At 37.2% G+C, this 17,768-nt stretch overlaps 2 protein-coding genes across 4 annotated transcripts; one reads left to right on the top strand and one right to left on the bottom strand.

Annotated features, from left to right (window-relative positions):
• Window positions 1-165: 165 nt before the first annotated feature.
• On the bottom strand, window positions 166-8,820 carry mfsd8 (major facilitator superfamily domain containing 8). 3 transcript variants are annotated; one of them, XM_042512630.1, is made up of 12 exons: window positions 8,455-8,820; window positions 7,294-7,376; window positions 6,795-6,838; window positions 6,224-6,464; window positions 5,917-6,030; window positions 5,380-5,524; window positions 5,117-5,175; window positions 4,768-4,876; window positions 4,508-4,642; window positions 4,314-4,417; window positions 2,582-2,808; window positions 166-1,733 (listed from the first exon to the last, which is right to left on the bottom strand). In XM_042512630.1, the coding sequence occupies exons 1-12, from the start codon at window positions 8,511-8,513 to the stop codon at window positions 1,527-1,529; spliced, it is 1,527 nt and encodes a 508-aa protein (XP_042368564.1). In that variant the 5' UTR covers window positions 8,514-8,820; the 3' UTR covers window positions 166-1,526. The 3 variants fall into 3 exon arrangements, with proteins under 3 accessions (XP_042368564.1, XP_042368567.1, XP_042368566.1); XM_042512633.1 differs by lacking the exon at window positions 166-1,733 and adding an exon at window positions 2,397-2,483; XM_042512632.1 differs by lacking the exon at window positions 166-1,733 and adding an exon at window positions 2,397-2,504.
• A 1,026-nt stretch (window positions 8,821-9,846) lies between these two features.
• Window positions 9,847-16,339, top strand: LOC121961903 (butyrophilin subfamily 2 member A2-like). The gene is made up of 9 exons (XM_042512002.1): window positions 9,847-10,059; window positions 10,230-10,295; window positions 11,018-11,383; window positions 11,470-11,754; window positions 11,858-11,950; window positions 12,032-12,067; window positions 12,984-13,007; window positions 13,100-13,144; window positions 13,237-16,339. The coding sequence occupies exons 1-9, from the start codon at window positions 10,056-10,058 to the stop codon at window positions 13,812-13,814; spliced, it is 1,497 nt and encodes a 498-aa protein (XP_042367936.1). The 5' UTR covers window positions 9,847-10,055; the 3' UTR covers window positions 13,815-16,339.
• Window positions 16,340-17,768: the final 1,429 nt, after the last annotated feature.

Below are 17,768 nucleotides of genomic sequence, written 5' to 3' on the forward strand. Positions count from 1 at the left end.
TAAAAGCCTATTGATTCGGAGTATCTGACAAGCTGGGGGAATTCCCCCCCCCAGGCTCATTAAAGTTTTACAAAGTATATCATCTTGTATCCTGCACATAAGGGGTGGCAAAGCCTTTTTTCAGAGATAGATACAAATTAACAAAGTGACATTGACAATTCAAGATCATATTAATCCTTTAATGCATCAGTTAGTAAATCATTAGCACGCGCACATTCACATCACTTTCTGAAAAATTTCAGACCTGCAGGTTTAAACAACCATCAGTGCAGACATTAACGGAAACAAAAAAATATTATTGAAATCGCACTTGAAAGGAAAACAGTTAAGTGTGGAAACATTTGACTGGAAAATTTTCATTCATACTGCCTGTGTAATGTTTGTTTCTGTCGACGTCTCTTGCACAACAACAATCCTTGCACAGCTTCCCACTTTCAGCACTTTAAAAGAAAAATAACTATTTAAAAGATGTTTAATTAGTACATTAAGGACAGTAAATGCCACATTTGATGAATCAAACACAAAAGGGAATGTGAAATCGACATCACGCCTTGTTATATTTTGGGACGGGGACAATCTTGTGAGGAGCACGTATTGTTATCTGTGCCTGTTATAGTGGTTACCAGCTTACCTTTTGCATTGTTTGGCTAAACATTTGTCAAATGTGGAAAGGATTTTTAAAAAAAAGGACCCAACCAGGAGAAACTGAATCACAGCACCTAGAAACAATATTCAAACAAAGAAATCATGATAATCAACATAGATCAGTATGACTTGGCAGCCCAAAACTAGATTACAGACCCCAATGCACTGCCTCCACTTACATACCCGCACATTGTAAATTTTCTTGCTTTTGAACTGAGTGCAAACATTTAACATGAGTTGAAACCAAACAAAAAGTAAGCTGGTAACCACCACTGTTGTAAGTGTTCCTTACAAGATGGCAACCACGTCCCACACAACGATCCGTACCTTTACATCTGCTGTTTAGCGGTTAGCACATTTTATATCAATAAAAATCAAGACAATTTGATAGCATTTGTTTTCATGTACCCTCACAGTCCATTTCACAATTCAATGTTAAAAATTTATTCAAAAAGAACATTTTCAGGGCTGACAAAGGCTTTGCTGAAGTTTAAGTACTAAAAATGTTGTAATTTATTTATCTTTAAGACCAACAATGCAATTACATAAAACGTCTGCATTCAGTAACTTGAATTCAAACTGAAATTGCGCTGATATCAAGACGATGAAAAGGCGTCACGAAGCATCTTTCACAAGTGAGTTAAAGTGCAGCTGCAGTGCTCGCTCCCTTTTAACTCGCAAAGCAGCCATCTTTGGTCAGATCTTGAGAAATAACCTGGCCTTATCTCTTCGCCTTGGAGTTTAAAGGTCAACCCTGAGTCGCAAACTCTCTGAGGCTCATTTGTTGCCACAATTTAAAGTGAGTAACAACAACAAGAGCCTTCATTATTACTGGATTTTGGTTTTAAAGTTTTTGAGGATAAAAACTGCCATCAGTCTTGTTATTCTATTATCCTCCCGTGGCGTACAGAAAAGGCAATGAGTCTGTGGTAAACTGAGCTGAGGAGGATGATGGCCCCCACCACCATACCACAGATGAGGCTGAAGGCCCAGCGGGGTCCCAGCATGGTGTAGGCCTGGGAGACAAACACTGGACCCAATGTCCGCGCACCGCTCCCCGAGGCTGTCAACCAGCCCATGTACACACCCTGCAGAGAGCAACAGTCAACATCCTCATCCTGGGTGCTCAAAAGATGCATGATTTTTATACGGTAATTTAATTAAGTTTTGGGATGTCCTGATCAAGTTTTTTTTGGCCCCCAATCCCGATCTGAGTCATTTGATATTGAGTATCTGCCAATACCATGTCGTGATCCAGTACTTGTATTACCTGGTTAATACTGCTGCACAACTCACACTGCAAGTACTTTGAAGTTATTAAAATCAATTCAGTTTATATGCTTGACAGTTTGCAATAAAAAGAAGTCTGCATTCAAATAGTTCCTTAAGGGTTTCTTGTTTTGTTTTTACAAAAATAACAAAGTAAACACACTGAAATTTTTTTTTTTTACTCTTATCACTATTCCACTTAGTGTGCATTTGCTTTTTTTCAACCAAATAAAGTAAACAAACTTGTTTATTTGAATTCATCCATTTTAGTTTGTCTTTTAATTCATTCTGTCTCAATCGTGTTTAGATTTATTATTAGTGCTATCATTTATGTTTTTTTTCCTAATAATCTTTGAATCGTGTTTACTCTTATTGGTACAAGTAGGTGTTGTTATTTTTTTGTAATTGTTTCCCTGTTGTGTAATTCTACTTTAAATTTTGTCTGGCCTTGTTTCGGCATTAATGTTTGGCTTGCTTTGCGCTTTGCCTTGTTTGTCAAAGCACTTTGTAAACTCTGTTTTTAAAGGTGCTATATAAATAAAGTTTTCTCAGATCCACTTAGTGTAGCACTGTAATAAAAGCACAGAACACTATAAATGAGAAATATAATCACAATTCAACTTAAAAGTTGTGCTGTGGCGAACTTCCATTACCCTACTCTTCTTACCTGAGGTTTGGGGCCGAGGATTTTGGAATACAGTGTGTAGGACATCACGTTGCAGGCTGGGTATCCCACCCCGATGAGGAAGTCAGATGAGATGTACTGGGCCAGGCTGATGGCAGGCGTGTACTGGCACCAGGTCTGTTCGTACGGGCAGCCGGTTGGCTCCACAGAGCTGTTGGAGGCTGTCACAGCTTTAGACATCTGACTGACTAAAGAGTTGTTTTTGAGGTCTGTAATTTGAAGAAAAAAAAGCAGAAACACCTGAATTCTCAGCCAGACAGCTCATTTTCAAAAGTTATTCATTGTAACTCTCAGCTGTACAGAACTGCACATATTCTCTGGAAATTACACTGTGAGAATTTGTACATTCCTGCACAAATCAGTTCAGCTCTTCAGATTTCAAAAAGATATACTGCTCATATATATATATATATATATATATATATATATATATATATATATAGTTGTTTTTTTTTAAGTTTATTGATACTTCTTGACTGTTTGCAGTACTTGCTTATATCTTTAATTTCCTTTACTCTGCATTGCTATGCAACAAACACCTCTGCAAATCCCTTGTATGTAAAAACCTACTTGCTACTTGGCAATAAACGTTACTCTGATTCTTATCTTGCTGCCAAAAAAACTGGCACCACTACACACCAATATACTACTGTCTCAACGTTAAGGGAAGGAATCACCAGAGGCTCAATGATATTAAAATCACAATACAATATTATTGTGATTTTAAACATTTTGCGGTATACTGAGTTTTGCCTTAAAATACATGCTGATATATTGTGATGCTGATGACAGAGATCTGACCGTAGCTTTAGTCTGCGATGATGTACAGCAGCGTTGATTGTGACAGTACCTGGAAACAGCATGTATTTTCTCCATATGCCAAATTCAGTTTAAAAAAAGTCATCATATAGAAAAACGTAATTAATAGTTTTTATGCTTTGATGGCTATGGGATCAAAAACGCAGTTTGAATGGGTTTCAGTGGAGACTTTTTTGCATTTCATAGAATGAATATAAGAATTTTATTTGCACAGTGTATTTGAGACTTATTGTAGGACCTGAACTGGAAAATTCCAACATTGGATAAAAAAACTCAGTCTTGCTGAAATTTATGCCATATGCAATAAAACAGCCAAATTATCAAAAAAAAAAAGAAGAAAAAGAGCATATAATGGCCTAAACAGTCCCTAAGGGTTAAAGCTCTCATAAGTACAAGGGTGAATGAATCGGTTGTTACTTGACATTGTCCATCGAGATTGTTGATCTCAGTGGGACTCTTGTTAAACATGGGTTAAATAAAAAGAAAACAACAACTAGTTTTTTTGTTTTTTTTTTTACTGTAAGTCATGTCCCCTAAGGAAATTTTTTGTCAGAATTACTTTTATCTTATGACAAAAGTTTTCAATCTGTTCTGTCATTTTTACTGCGGCAACATTTAGTAATCCAGTGAGCTGAAAAAGTATTCTAATAGGCTACTAAATGTGTAATTTGTACTAGTAATGTTAATAATTTAAATAACTAAACTAGCGATATAATATTGCCATGCAAAATATCGCAATATTATGCCGTATGGATTTTTTTACCTCCACTGTATCATTAAGAATTTTAAATTCACAAATCCAATCCTATATTATATCAATCCTAACATGCATACATTTAATCTAATTACTCAACAGAGGAGACAAGTTAATCTGTGCAGTTTAAACAGTACATACCTGCCCACTGGATTTTAGGGTAATGATTTCCCCATGGAAGCAGAATAAAGAAGCCACAGAAAATAATGGCCAAGCCTGCTAGCAACACAGGACGATCCCCGAACCTGAGAGGAGATAAACATCCTTAATTAACAAATTCATTGACACTGAAATAATTTTTTTATCTAATCTATATATGCATAAAGAAATGGAACCTTTGAGAGGCCACTTTTACAAGTAGAAACACCAGTATGGATTCAAAGCCAATGCCACAGATGATGATGCCATTGTATAACACGGCTTCTTTTCTTGTCCAGGCGAACATGTCCATGGACAGAGGCGTGGCAATTCTGAAAAATTACAAAAATACACAGGCAGATTTTAGAGACTTTACACAACAAGGTACAAGGGAGCAATGAGTGTCATTGTTATATTCCAACTTGACTGCCTCAGTAGTCAGTAATGAAATACATACGTCTCAAAGACAGCGAAGATGAACATGACGATGAAGAAGAGGATGTTGGAAGTCAGGACTGCCACCTGATCAATGGTCTCCTCAGTTTCTTCACTAATGTCATCTCTATCTACAAGAAAGTAAAAATTTTAAGAAAAATGGCTCAGACCAAAAAACAAAGACCCATATCCTGCAGCAAAAAATACAAACATTGTAAATTTACTTCATTATCTTGACATCAAACTAACAATAAAACCTGACAGTACATCTACAAGAATCGGACGGACATAAAACCCAAAAACAAAATGCTTCAGACCGGGCTGTCACCAGAGCTGAAGCAGAAAAAAAGAGGGAGTCGGGTAATTAATACCTTCAGAGGTGTAGTTGATGGCTCGAATGTGTCTTCCATCATCATCAACACGGTGCTCTCTATTGACGGGAATCACAAGTGACATCTTAGCCATTAAAAAAATATCATTGTAAAAGTCAATACTGTACATAAACTGAGATAATTGTAGCTAAAAAGAGTAAACAGTATGCAGATCTTAAATTAGGTTAAATCAAATTCCAAAATCTGAAAAAATGAAACACAACAAGGAGCTACACTGCGTATACATGCATGTAAAGCCTCACCTCAGCACCAAAACAACCAGCAGGATGTTGATGAGGCCGAAAGCTGCAGCCAGTAAAGCCGGAGCGGTGTACATGTTGAGCTGCAGGTCTATGACCCTCACCGTGACGCCACGCTCACCAATGAATGATAGGCATGCCTGCAGAGCTAACACACGTACATAAACACGTGTTAAAAAACAACAACAAACCAACAACTTTCTGCTTTCTTGGAAGTACATCAGTTTGGTAAAACAAAACTTGTCCCTGTTATCTTAAAGGATCCCATAAAGCTGATGAGCATTAGGGGGTCCTGCTGGTTTAGGGAATTGATCTTTTTTCCTAGTTTTCTTAAAAAAAGACATCTTTTATTTATGATTCATCAATTAATTGTGTAACAGCAAATGCATGGTTCTGTACTAACTGTTAAACATGCACAACTCTGTGTGCAATTATTGTACAGGTCTATTTTTTTGCATACTTATTTTTGTTGTACTGATTCATATGTTTATGTTTCTCAAAAACAACAAAATAAATAATATTTTAAAAAGTCATTCTTACCTGGTCCCAGGATGAAACCCAGGGCCTGACAGGCACTCATGTTTGCCATGGCACTGGTCCTCTCCTTCAGTGATGTAGCTCCAGCAACATAGGACCTCACCACAGCAACATTACCTGTCATAAAAAGACCAAAGCCAATGTTAGGAGTTAGTTGTGTGACGTGGATCACATCCTTATATAGTAGAGCAGAGCCATATGTTTAGTTTATGAGCAAATCAATAGCATTAAATGAGAAGGAAAGATATTCAGATATGTGGACATGTCAAAAACAAATCATGAGAAACATATTCAGGCCTCCACAAATCACCTGCTCCAAAGCCCACAAAGGCTCTTGACATGAGCATGTGGTACTTGTTGTTGGTTCTGGGAAGGTAAGCGTAGGCGTAGTAGATATTGGCTGACAGGTTGATGATAATAGAGCACACCAGCGGCTCCCTACGTGGCCGGTAGTTGGACCAAAGGCCAAAAAGAGGTGAAGCCAACATCTGACCGAGACTGTAGGCTGCCACCACCCATCCCAAGAAGCTGGCATTGGCACTGTCATCAATCTGTAAGAAGCATTAGAAGCCAAAAACAAAACAAATGAATTTAAGCATATGCATGTTTATAGAGGACCCTGCAGTTGACTAAGTATAACAATATGACGACATTGACATATTGCTAACTAACTAGTTTGACTGGTGCGCAGGTCAAGTGCAGCACTTCTGCTAAATCTAAAATAAAGTCCCCAAAGTGTTCTTTGTAGCTTCTTTCACTTCCCGTTTCTCCTGCCAAGATTTTCCTTCGATAAAAGTGCCTTCATTTGTCTTAATGACATCAGGCAGAATCAGTCAAAAATTATTTACAAAAAAAAGAAAGAAAAAAAATTCCACACATACCTTTTGCAAATAGGGCCACAATGATGTGATGACAATAGTGAAACCTGAAAAGGGACATAAAACGTATCAGAAAGGGCTTCAAATAACAATTATTTTCATTGCAATTTGCTGCTTAGTTTCTTGATTTATCGATAAGTTTGTTTCTCGGGTTGCAGCGATGTACCAGTTTCAAGGTATATCGTGGCATGAAAGTTGATGGTTATCATACCATGTACATTAACCTTTCTATGATATTTTAAAAACTGTAATTAGGCAGAGAATCTCTCTTGCCCATGTGCATCTCCTTTCCCCCTCAAGTACATTTTTACACATACTTTCATTTTGACAGCACAACAGGGCAGTTACAGGACAGTTTTCTGACTCATTATTCACCACATTTGCATGGAAGAGACCTTTTTTCCCCAACATACACAACTGATTGAACCATGGTGAAGTGTCTCTGCAAGGGGCTTTTTATACTGAATAGGTCCAAAAGTCCAAAACTCGTGGGCATCCTCACCTACACTGCTGAGAAACATGGTGAAGTACATGACTCGGATAGACCTCCACCGACTCCTGTAATCTTCATCCTGAGAGTCATCACTGCACAAGATAACAAGACAGTACAGGCGTTAAATTCTACAATGTCAGAAAATAGAGACAAAAAAAAAAAGAATCTCAGTTCGGCAAACAAACATATAAATTATGAATCATGGAAATGTGCATCAATATAGCAATGACTACAAAAAAAATACAATCAATTAAAAATACATTATAAGAAGAAGTTATTAGTTTAGGCCAAATTCACAATGAAATCATAAAACCATGTCACTTTGGTAATCTACAATAGGTAATTACAGGAGCCTATAGAATTAAAAACCTGTCTATCCTTACATGTCCTTAAAAGTTTTGTTGTTATTTTTTTTGACAGTTTATCAACCTGGCCGATTATTGTAACCAATATTTTGCATTTTGCTGATTATTTATAATGATATTTTATTTTAATGATCGCCAATAAAATTAATCAACAATGACAATAAAGTGTAAGCATGGGAGAAAGTTTTACTTTGTAAAACCTCAGCTATTTTTAATTTTTATTAAAATTTTCACTCAACTTTATGAAAAAAAGTTGCTGGGAATTTGTCATTCGTGATGTTAAAATTTTCAGTATTGATTAAATATTTGCTTAAAGCATTTAAACAAAGTTTTGTGCTGGAGTTTGTTATATCCCAAATTCTAAATTTTGACAGCAAGATTGCCATTTTAATTGTAAATGCATATCGGTTATCAGTCTTATTCACAATCGGTATCAGTATCGTCCTTGAAAAAACATTATCAGTCGACCCCTAAGTTTTCATTAACTGTCTTGCGACTGTAAGGTGGAGGGCAGCGATTTGAGCCGAGACAGAGTTACAATTTTTTGCCACCTTATTCAGGCTCGTAAATATATCAGATTCCCCAAATAAACAACAAAACAATCCACCCCTAGGGGATTTACTTAAACATACTTTAAATATAGTTTAGAGACACCAGTGTGAAAGTACTAACATACTAGTGCTTCCACAGCCTGTTTGCTAAACATTGCACCTGTAAGTTAAAGCTCCCTGCTGCATGTTAACCACATGCAAAAGGTAAAAGTGTCTACTTAGTCAAGTCAAAGGCTGCTGAATTCTGCACTTACCTGCTTGCATCGTCCCTGAGCAACGGAGTGGTATCGTCACAGTCAGCAAGATGGGACATTTTTTCCAAAAACCGTAAAAATGATGACGCTGCTCAGGACTTTGAAGAAGTGTAACAGCGTTGCTAAGTCGCCATGTAGCCAAGGGTCAGTGAACTGCACTGCTAATGCTAACTACAACTCCTCCGAGAACCTGTGCAGAGCTAGCTGTAATTTAAGCATACTCGAGCTAAAATGTACATTCTTAGCCTAACTAATATCATACATTATGTTAAAAGTAGCTTCTAACCGACGGCGAAGCGAATAAAGCAAAGTACGCCACACAAAATCTTACAAACTGGACTATGACAGACACAGCTAAAGTTGATCATTGCACTAGTCAAACAGTAACAGAAGCATCTTCCGGTTACACGTTTCAAAATAAGGTACATCGTTATGAAATTAAGCTTATTTTTTGTTTCTTTTCACGGTAAGATGTTTGCAAGTCAACCAAATAATTTGGGCACATTTGTTAATATGGATATTGCACATTCTAAACACCTAACCGGTATTTTTTTTGACAGTAACATTTATTTTGAAGCTTTTCTCACAAAACATCCGGTCTCTTTTGCTGTCTCCTGTTTATTTTTATGCAGCGCACTCACGTGAGAGTTAATTGACATCGTCCACCGATCATCTGAGCAATAAATACATAAATGAATAAATAAAATGCATAGTATATTTAAACTGTTATATTCGACCAGTTTTCAAGAATGTTAAAATGTGTAATTTTTGCAGATTATAAAGACATTAAGTGGAAATGTTATGTAACCATTTGAAACCTGAGCAAAGTGGCTTTATTTTTTAGTAAAAAGTACAAGAAAATTTCCTGAAAAAATGTTTTTAAAAAACACAAGAAAAAAAAAACAAACAATGTAAAAAAAGAGACTTGGCTAAAAGTACTTTAAAATAATCTGATTCAGTAACATAATTGTAATATGTAATTGATGTTATATGTTTTCCCTAGCTTCTATTATTTTTTACCCCAACTCTTTTCTTTTTTTTCCGAACCCAAGAGACTTTTCCCTGGCTTAAAAATTAAACTAAAAATAAATCTTAATATATGAATCTCTTGTAATTCGTGAAATATTTTTGACCAAGTTGTTTTTTACCATTTCCCCCGTATTTTTTAGAGAAATCACACCAAATTGTTCAGGGTTTAAAGGCTTAAATACTTATGAAAGACACCTGAAAGCAGCACACTACATCTGGATCTTGTGGTAGATCATTACAATTTGAAAGAAGCAAATGTTAAAAGTACATACATTTAAAACTCAATAATTTCACAAATGGGTGACCATTTTTACTGTGTCCAAACTCCCTCCTCCCCTTTCTCCTTCAAAAGTGAAAGTAAATCTGTCGTTGAGGACGAAGCGTGGAGAGAATGTGGGATTTTTCACATTATCCGAGGAGAAATAATTGAAAAATAGCAACACGGAGACAAAGCTGACGAATCTATACATGCATATATGTATTCGGTCCTTATTTCTGCCCTTGATTGATTATAACTCGAGTTGCGTCAATGATATTTCGCCCTGGATTTTGAAAAAAAAAACAACAGCATAATGGGTAGGCCGAGATTTTAATTTGCGCTGTTTATATATTGTAAAATGTTACCATGCTTTTATTCTGTTGATATTTAATATGTGTTGATTTAGTAAGACTGCGGAGAGTTCGTTTAACTTGCTAATGTTTCGGTTGGCTAAATGCAGTGTCTTTGTATTCCTCCCCTTTTACAGGTTCACCGATGGTAAATTTGTGCCTTATGGTTTCTCTTTACGCATCGCTGTGTGGTGCTGCTCCCGGTAAGCGCCTGTTGTCTCTCAACATCTTCACATCTGTTTTATTAGCGCGAATTTCTTACTCGTATCCTTATCCTCATTCCCACCTGGTTGTATCTCTGATTACTGTTTATTAAGATTTATTCTCTTTATTTTGTTATCTGCAGTGCGAAAACTCTTAAACTTTCACTTACCCACTAATATCATCAGAGGCTCTATCTATCTATCTATCTATCTATCTATCTATCTATATAAAGTAATGCATCAGTGTATTACTGATGATTGTTATTATAATCTTAACAAAACAGGGTTTTATATTTTAATGGATGTCTGCATAAAGGAAGCTAATCAGTTTTGTGAGCATCTTCAGATGAAGGTGTTTGTATTTACTGTATTTACTGTGAGGGTCTTTGCGATTTATCTATGATTATATTTTTTTTAAAAATCGCAACTGTTTTTGCAGTTTTTACCCGATGATGATTATCTTGAAAGAAATTAATTTGTTCAGGTTTCAAAGGGTTAAAGGTACAGTTTCGAAATACAGACTGTGTGCATTTCTGGCAATTGAGAGATTTGATACTTTTATAGTATTAACATATTACTAATACATACTTTATAATTTAAAAAACACATGTAAATCAAACTTCTTATAATATAGAAATTTTAAGTATCATAATTGTTACCAAAAAAACACATAATAATGCTGAAACAGAAACTTACCTAACAACACGTGTTGTCTGTTTTAGTTTCAGATAGCCTTGAAGTTTCAAGCACCCCAGTGTCAGCGTACCGTGGCCACACAGCAACATTACCATGCTGGCTCAATCCACCACAAAATGCAGAGGGTCTGGAGGTACGCTGGTACCGTGGGGATCACTTTGACTCCCCGATCATGTTTTACCGGGGGAGAAAGTTTGAGGATACATCCAAGGAAGCTTCGTATGTGGGCCGAGTCTCCTTTGACTTAAAGGATGCAGCGTCAGGTGGGCTGACAGCAGGCGATGTGAGTCTGAAGCTGAAAAATGTGACAATTGAGGATGCAGGAGATTACACTTGTTACATCAGCAGTGACCAGAGTTATGACAGGGCAAGTGTCCGTCTCATTGTGACAGGTGAGTCAAGTACAAAGCAGAGAAAACACACAAAATCAAAGTGACCTTTACATTAAGTGTTTCTCATCATTTCTCCTTCTCCTTAGAAATGGGAACCACACCTCTTCTGTCAGTAGTGTGGAAAGAAGATAACATGGCTAATGTGAGCTGTGAGTCTAAAGGCTGGTATCCAAAGCCGAGTCTGAGCTGGTTGGATAAAGAGCAGGTTCTTACCTCAAAAAGCCTGACGTACAGCAAAGACTCCTCTGGTTTGCTGTCAGTCCACAGCTGGCTTCTCATCTCTGGCTCCACGGAGGTTTCCTGCTCAGTGGTCGTCTCTAATGAAGAGGCGAAGGAGGCAAGGTTGCGCCTGGCAAAGTTACCTCAACCTGGTAAAAGAGGAAATACAATTATTTGCACATGTTCAACAGCTGAGTTGTGTTAATTATTTTTTATTTACAAAACACAAAAATACAAAATCTGTCTTTTATTTAGGGTCTGGATCCTCAGTTGGTGGATGGGTGGCCTTTGCTCTTCTCCTCACGGCCATGTTAGTGTTACTTGGAGTGCTGTATTTCAGAAAAAGAGGTAACGTTCGATATAAGATAAATGTTTGTTTTATACGTTTTATGTTCTGATATAAAAACCTGAAAATGTTCTTTGTTTCAGGGAAGAAAGCTAAATCAGGAAGTGACCACTCTGAGGGTAAGGACCAGAGAATTGCATTAAATGCATTTTTTATTCTTAAATATGCCAGTGAAAGTTCACGAAATGTGTATTAAATATATCATCCAGCAAATTAGTTTTTTAGTGTTTAGCACAACTTTGAAGGACATTTTGTAGACAAATTTTAAAAACAACCACTATAGGACCGCCACAAGATCTGTTCTTTATGCCTTCTTTGCATTTTTAAACAGAATCTAACGACAGCGGCATCATGCCGCTTCAGTATGTAATTATAGATGGCATGCCGGCATCATGAAATCAAAAGGCATGATGTGCATGATGTTTAACACCAGCATCAGCCTCTAGTGTGACATATAACATACGAGTCTGTAGCACTTTTTTAACAACAACATTGGCATTAACATGGTAATAACGGTTATTTACTTCCTCTGTTATACAGCAGCTGATTGTGTCCTCTTTTCAGAGGGCAAGGAGCTCCTGAATCTTATTATTTTCCCAGTTTTCTGGCATTTATGGCCACTGTTTTTTCCTCTTTGAGCAAGCCACTAACTGCTACACAAAGTTTTGTGTTGGAGTTCGTTATTTCAAATTCTCGATATTGACAGAAAGATTTTCATTTCTATTGTAAATGCATATTGGTTCCAAATATTGGTTATCAGTCTCATTAATTACTAATAATCGGTACCAGCCCTGAAAAACCAATATCAGCCCACTCCTATTAAATATAGGCCAGCAAAGCGGCATAACAGCGCAACATTCCTGCCTTAAACAGGCAATGTAAAAGGGGCTCATGAGTAAAGCTCCAAAAACAAGTGGATTCTCCATTTCCCAAAATGCAACAGGATAGTAGTACCTCGCATGACAATGAAATTAAACTTGATGTGTAAAATCAGAACTCACGGGTTAACATTTCTTTTTGTATTTTCGTCCCCAGAAAATCGGAATCTTTTACCGAAAGGTAAGAAGTAACTCTGACGCTGTTCATAAAAGCAAATCACTCACACAATAACGCTTGTTGTATTGATGATTGTGCCTGTTTCACTGTTACAGAGATGGTCCAACCAACAAAGCTATCAGCAGCTAGGGAGTATTATGGTAATCACTTTAATTATTGTAAATAATAATGATATACTTTCTCTAACCTGACTGTCTGATTTCATCCTAATGTTGTTTTCATTTTTCAACAGTTAATGTTACACTTGACAAGGTGGAAAACGCATATCTCATGATCAGGGATGATCGCAAAGTGAGAGACGTCTGTGTTGATTTTCCTGATGGACAGCAGGCAACCAATCTGACAGTCAAAGGAACACCTGGCTTCTCTTCTGGACAACACTACTGGGAGGTTTCTTTGGGGTCACCAAAACTAGGGCTCAAACAGTCCTGGTGGGTCGGAGTTACATGTGCAGCTGACATCTCAAAGATGTCAGATTTTCCTCCAACTACATCTAATGGTTTCTGGATCCTGTCCTCTTCCCCTGACATGGCAGATAGCTTTCAGTTTAGCACAGATCCACAAGTGTTACTTCCTGTTTATTCCAGACCGCAGACGGTTGGTGTGTATTTGAATTATGACAGCGGAGAGCTTTCCTTTTATAACGTGGAAAATGAGCATCTCATTGGCACTTTAAAAGCTACTTTCAGAGGTGAGGTTTTTCCAGTTTTCAATCCTGGTATAGGTGACAAAGCACCAATGGAGATATTACACAGGAAAGAACAGGGTCAGGCTAATAACATGGAGAACGCTGTAGATTCAACAGCATAACAACATGAATCTTAAGATCATCAACAATGAAATGAAACCACAAAGGATAAGATTTATGTTTTAGCACCGTACTTGTGTCTTGTGTTGTGTTGTTTATACTTTGTGGTTTTATTTGGTTCGGGTAAATTTGAAGAGTCACTGAAACAGTGCTCCATGGATGATGTGTTTCTGTAGGCCAACGCAGAAGTTAATGTTGTACTGGTTCCTGCCTAAAAATGCCTACAGGATTTTTCCATTGGATTTTTGATTATTGAAGAAAACAAGCTCTGTGGCAAACAAACATTCATAATACTTACACATTTTGTTCAGCGAAATAGAGACTGCTAATTTTAAGATACCAAAAAGCTTCAAAGGTCATGAGTGGGTCAATTACTGACATATTTTATGACTTAGAACATAACTTGAAAGTCTATTAAGCTTATGTTAACATCAGACTGTATGTTAAGCATCTAAATAAAAACCCAGTAACTTGAGACAAAGGACCCAGGGGTGGAAAAATACTAACTCCCGGTTTCTCAAGACACATTTATGAAGCACTCCAGGGGTGACCACTCAACATTTGTAAATAAATAAATCATGTCGAAGCTGAAGCGTTGATGATCATATTAAATCAGAATCCAAACCAATAGTACAAGAAAATAGAAAGATCTTTGTGGAAGCTGTAAGAAATGAGGATTCACTTCAGTGGTCAATTTTGAGTCTGTAGTTTATGGCGTTAGGTAGATATATCATCAACCAAATAGGTACAAAGTAGATTTATTAGTCATTTTTTAAAAAAATAGTTTAAAAATGAAATTGATTTTTTTCTTAACTCCTGCTACATCAGAATAGTTTGACATTTTGGAAAATTACCCACATTTTCTTTCTTGCCGAGTCACCAGCAGCTTGATATAACTCTCATATCTGTGCAGTAGTAGATATTCTTAGATATCAGTCTTCTCGTCTAACTCCACAAAAAAAAGCAAATACAAAGTGTTTTTCCCAAAACTGACGCTAACAATAGTCTTTTATTTAGACAGTGATAGCCCCATGGTTTAACGACTCTTCATGGACATTGTTTTTAATAGATGAATTCTACTGTCTTTGGCAAACTGGATATCAGAGTATTATATTTATATGCTTCTCTACATGTACACACTATAGCACAAAATAGAAGGACTGAGGAGGCGAGAAGGTTACAGCATGACACAGTCGGCCTTTCTCATTTCTCTATTTTGTGCCTTCTCGCCTCGTCCTTCCTTTTAAAATCGGTCTTAGTGCCCCATGTTGACGTATGTGTCAATTCCTGAAAGCAGCTATGAGTGAGGATGCAGAGGTGTATCCTTTGCAAATGTCTTTTTGGAACCTGTTATTACAAAACAGCTGTGACAATGGATGTATAGAGAGCTAGATACAGTGTTTGAGGCAGAGGGAGTTCATCCTTATGAAAGTTGCTCAGTGACGTAGGAAGCCAAAAAAATTCGACCGAGCACCCAGGTATTTTACAGCCATAGGCCCTTAGAACAAGCTCATTAGAGACTCCCACAGGCTGAGTCCACTATCCTCCATGTGAACTTGAATGAGGATTAAATAATTTAAACTCTGAGCTCTTCTAAACCTTTGAAGTGTGATTGAACCAAATGGATCAAATCCAAATGATGAAACAAGTCATATCCCAGGGGTTGTGACCCTAAAAAAATGGATCCACTAATTCACAGACATTTCTTTCACAATTTAAGTCTGGGAAAATGTATTTTTGGGCCCAGTGGCATTACATGATGGACACTGTAATTCCACATTTGACCACTATATAAAACTGGCTTCGAAGCCCAAAGCTCTTCCTGGGGGCTTGGGCATGACACAAAGCTGATTAAACAGCTGAAACATGAGTTATATTTAGTTGGCGTCGCTTTAAAATGATGGCTCCGAATCAAGACCTCAACTCCTTATGTCTCTATCTTTGCGCTCATTTCTGAGACAGGAGGGAGACACAAGGAGAGGGTGCAAGGAGAGAAATCGAGAATGCACAAACTGAGAAATCAGCCGAGGTGGGTGGGCGTGTGTGTGTGTGTGTTGGGTTAAATAATGTCATTTACCTGTGGAAGGCGAAAGCGGAGTGGCAGCAGGACCTGCAGACCTGGATTTGGATGAAACTCTGGAAAGGGTGGTTGTGTCTTTGCTGCTCCTCTTCGTTCTCATAGGTTCCTCTGGGGGTGACGAGGAGCGAGGTGGACAGATCTGTGAAGGTAGCACTAACACAGTGGTGAGCCTGGACGACCAGGCGGTTATAAACTGACTTACAAAAGGGAACAGTGATACAATAACTTACGGCACAGTACTTACTTAAAGTTGTAAATGTGCTTCACCAGAAAATGCATGCAATATACTCAACGTGTGGAATGAGGCAGCTTTACTTAAAGGTATGATTTGATGGCTTTATGTAAGTTTCAATGGCATTTATATTGTTTGATCCTATTTGTAAATATCTCTGTAATAACTGATGTTAACATTATTAATATAAAAACATTATTAATATATAAACTCAATAAATACTGAATCCTGTATTTATTTTGTCATTTCTATTGTCTTTGTTGTACTCCGCATCCACAATGTAAAACTCACTTAACAATCCAGTTTAAGAAAACACAGCAAAATGTCATACACTTTAATAAGTACAGGTAGTATTTACAGTATATACACCATAACACGTTACTAACTTTGCCGTCACTACTGTATACTTTTCATAGATTAGGAAGTATTTACATTGTGAATAAGACCATAAGTTGATTCTGAAATATTTTTTGTTAAATTTCTGATACGCAATAAATTCAAGTAGGCGTGCCTTGATACAGAATAGTCTTGGGTATGACCATGACAAAAGAGGTATGCAAGAACCACTTCACAGGTGCATCATGGTCCGAGACTTTGAAGAATACTTTTTAATCCCCTCGTTAGTTGGGCGCCATGGGCTGGGGGCACAATGTCAGTCAATATCAAACACAAACTACACAAGTTCATACATATTCTATCTGTGGGGATTTTTTAAAAGATAGGAACCGTTGGTTTCTTCCTCCAAAGCTTTACACATTCACGTTTGGTCATCAGCCTTCAGTGGAAACAAATGCTAGACAAAGGACTATTTACTGTAGAGTGGTCTGGTCTAAACCACAAACCGCAACCTCTTGGATTGGTGTTACTCCAGGGACATTTATTTCATGTCACCTTCTCTCTCCTGTATCTCCTGTCTCCAATATCAACTATTTAAAAATATACTATGCAGGATTGCCCTAAAAACAATGTATAGACTTATACAGAAGCTATCAGTCTCAATCATCACTTATGACCCACTAGAGGTGTACTGTGGTGTATTATTCTTTTTACTTGTCTGTTAGAACTGAAGAAGCCGCTCTGATGAGAGGTGAAACATCTTCAAGAAATTTGAGCAAGTCAAAAACAATAATATAGCACCTAGAACAGGGGTGTGTTAACTTTTTTGAATGGGGGCCAGTTTAGGTAATGTAAAAAATATCTGGTGGAGAAGTGCTTATTGCATTAAATGGGTTATTAAAAAAAACATACAAAAGAGACAAATGCAACAGTCTCATTGTTCACTGAAAAAGTATTAAAGCTTACACTGCTTCTGAAAGTGGCAGTCCTCACTGTCAATTTTACACCTCTTTGATGGGGACATGTTTGCTATCTTAGCAGGAAATTTTCTGCTTTCAGGTAACCGTTCTGTTTGCTTGTTTACCATGTATATATGAAAACACATCAACTCTGTCTGCATAGTTACTACTTGATGCATGTCCACAGATCGTGTGATAGTCCTGCCAAATGCAAAATGATATTGCTTGATTAACTAATATTGTGTGGTGGGCCACATATAGTATATTTTGAAAGTCTATTTAAAATTTAAAATTGATCTTAGGGCCGCAATAGGGCCCAAGACCAGACTTTGGACACGCCTGACCAAGA

The sequence above is a fragment of the Plectropomus leopardus genome, chromosome 23, assembly GCF_008729295.1.
Source record: "Plectropomus leopardus isolate mb chromosome 23, YSFRI_Pleo_2.0, whole genome shotgun sequence".
Classification (NCBI taxonomy): domain Eukaryota; kingdom Metazoa; phylum Chordata; class Actinopteri; order Perciformes; family Serranidae; genus Plectropomus; species Plectropomus leopardus.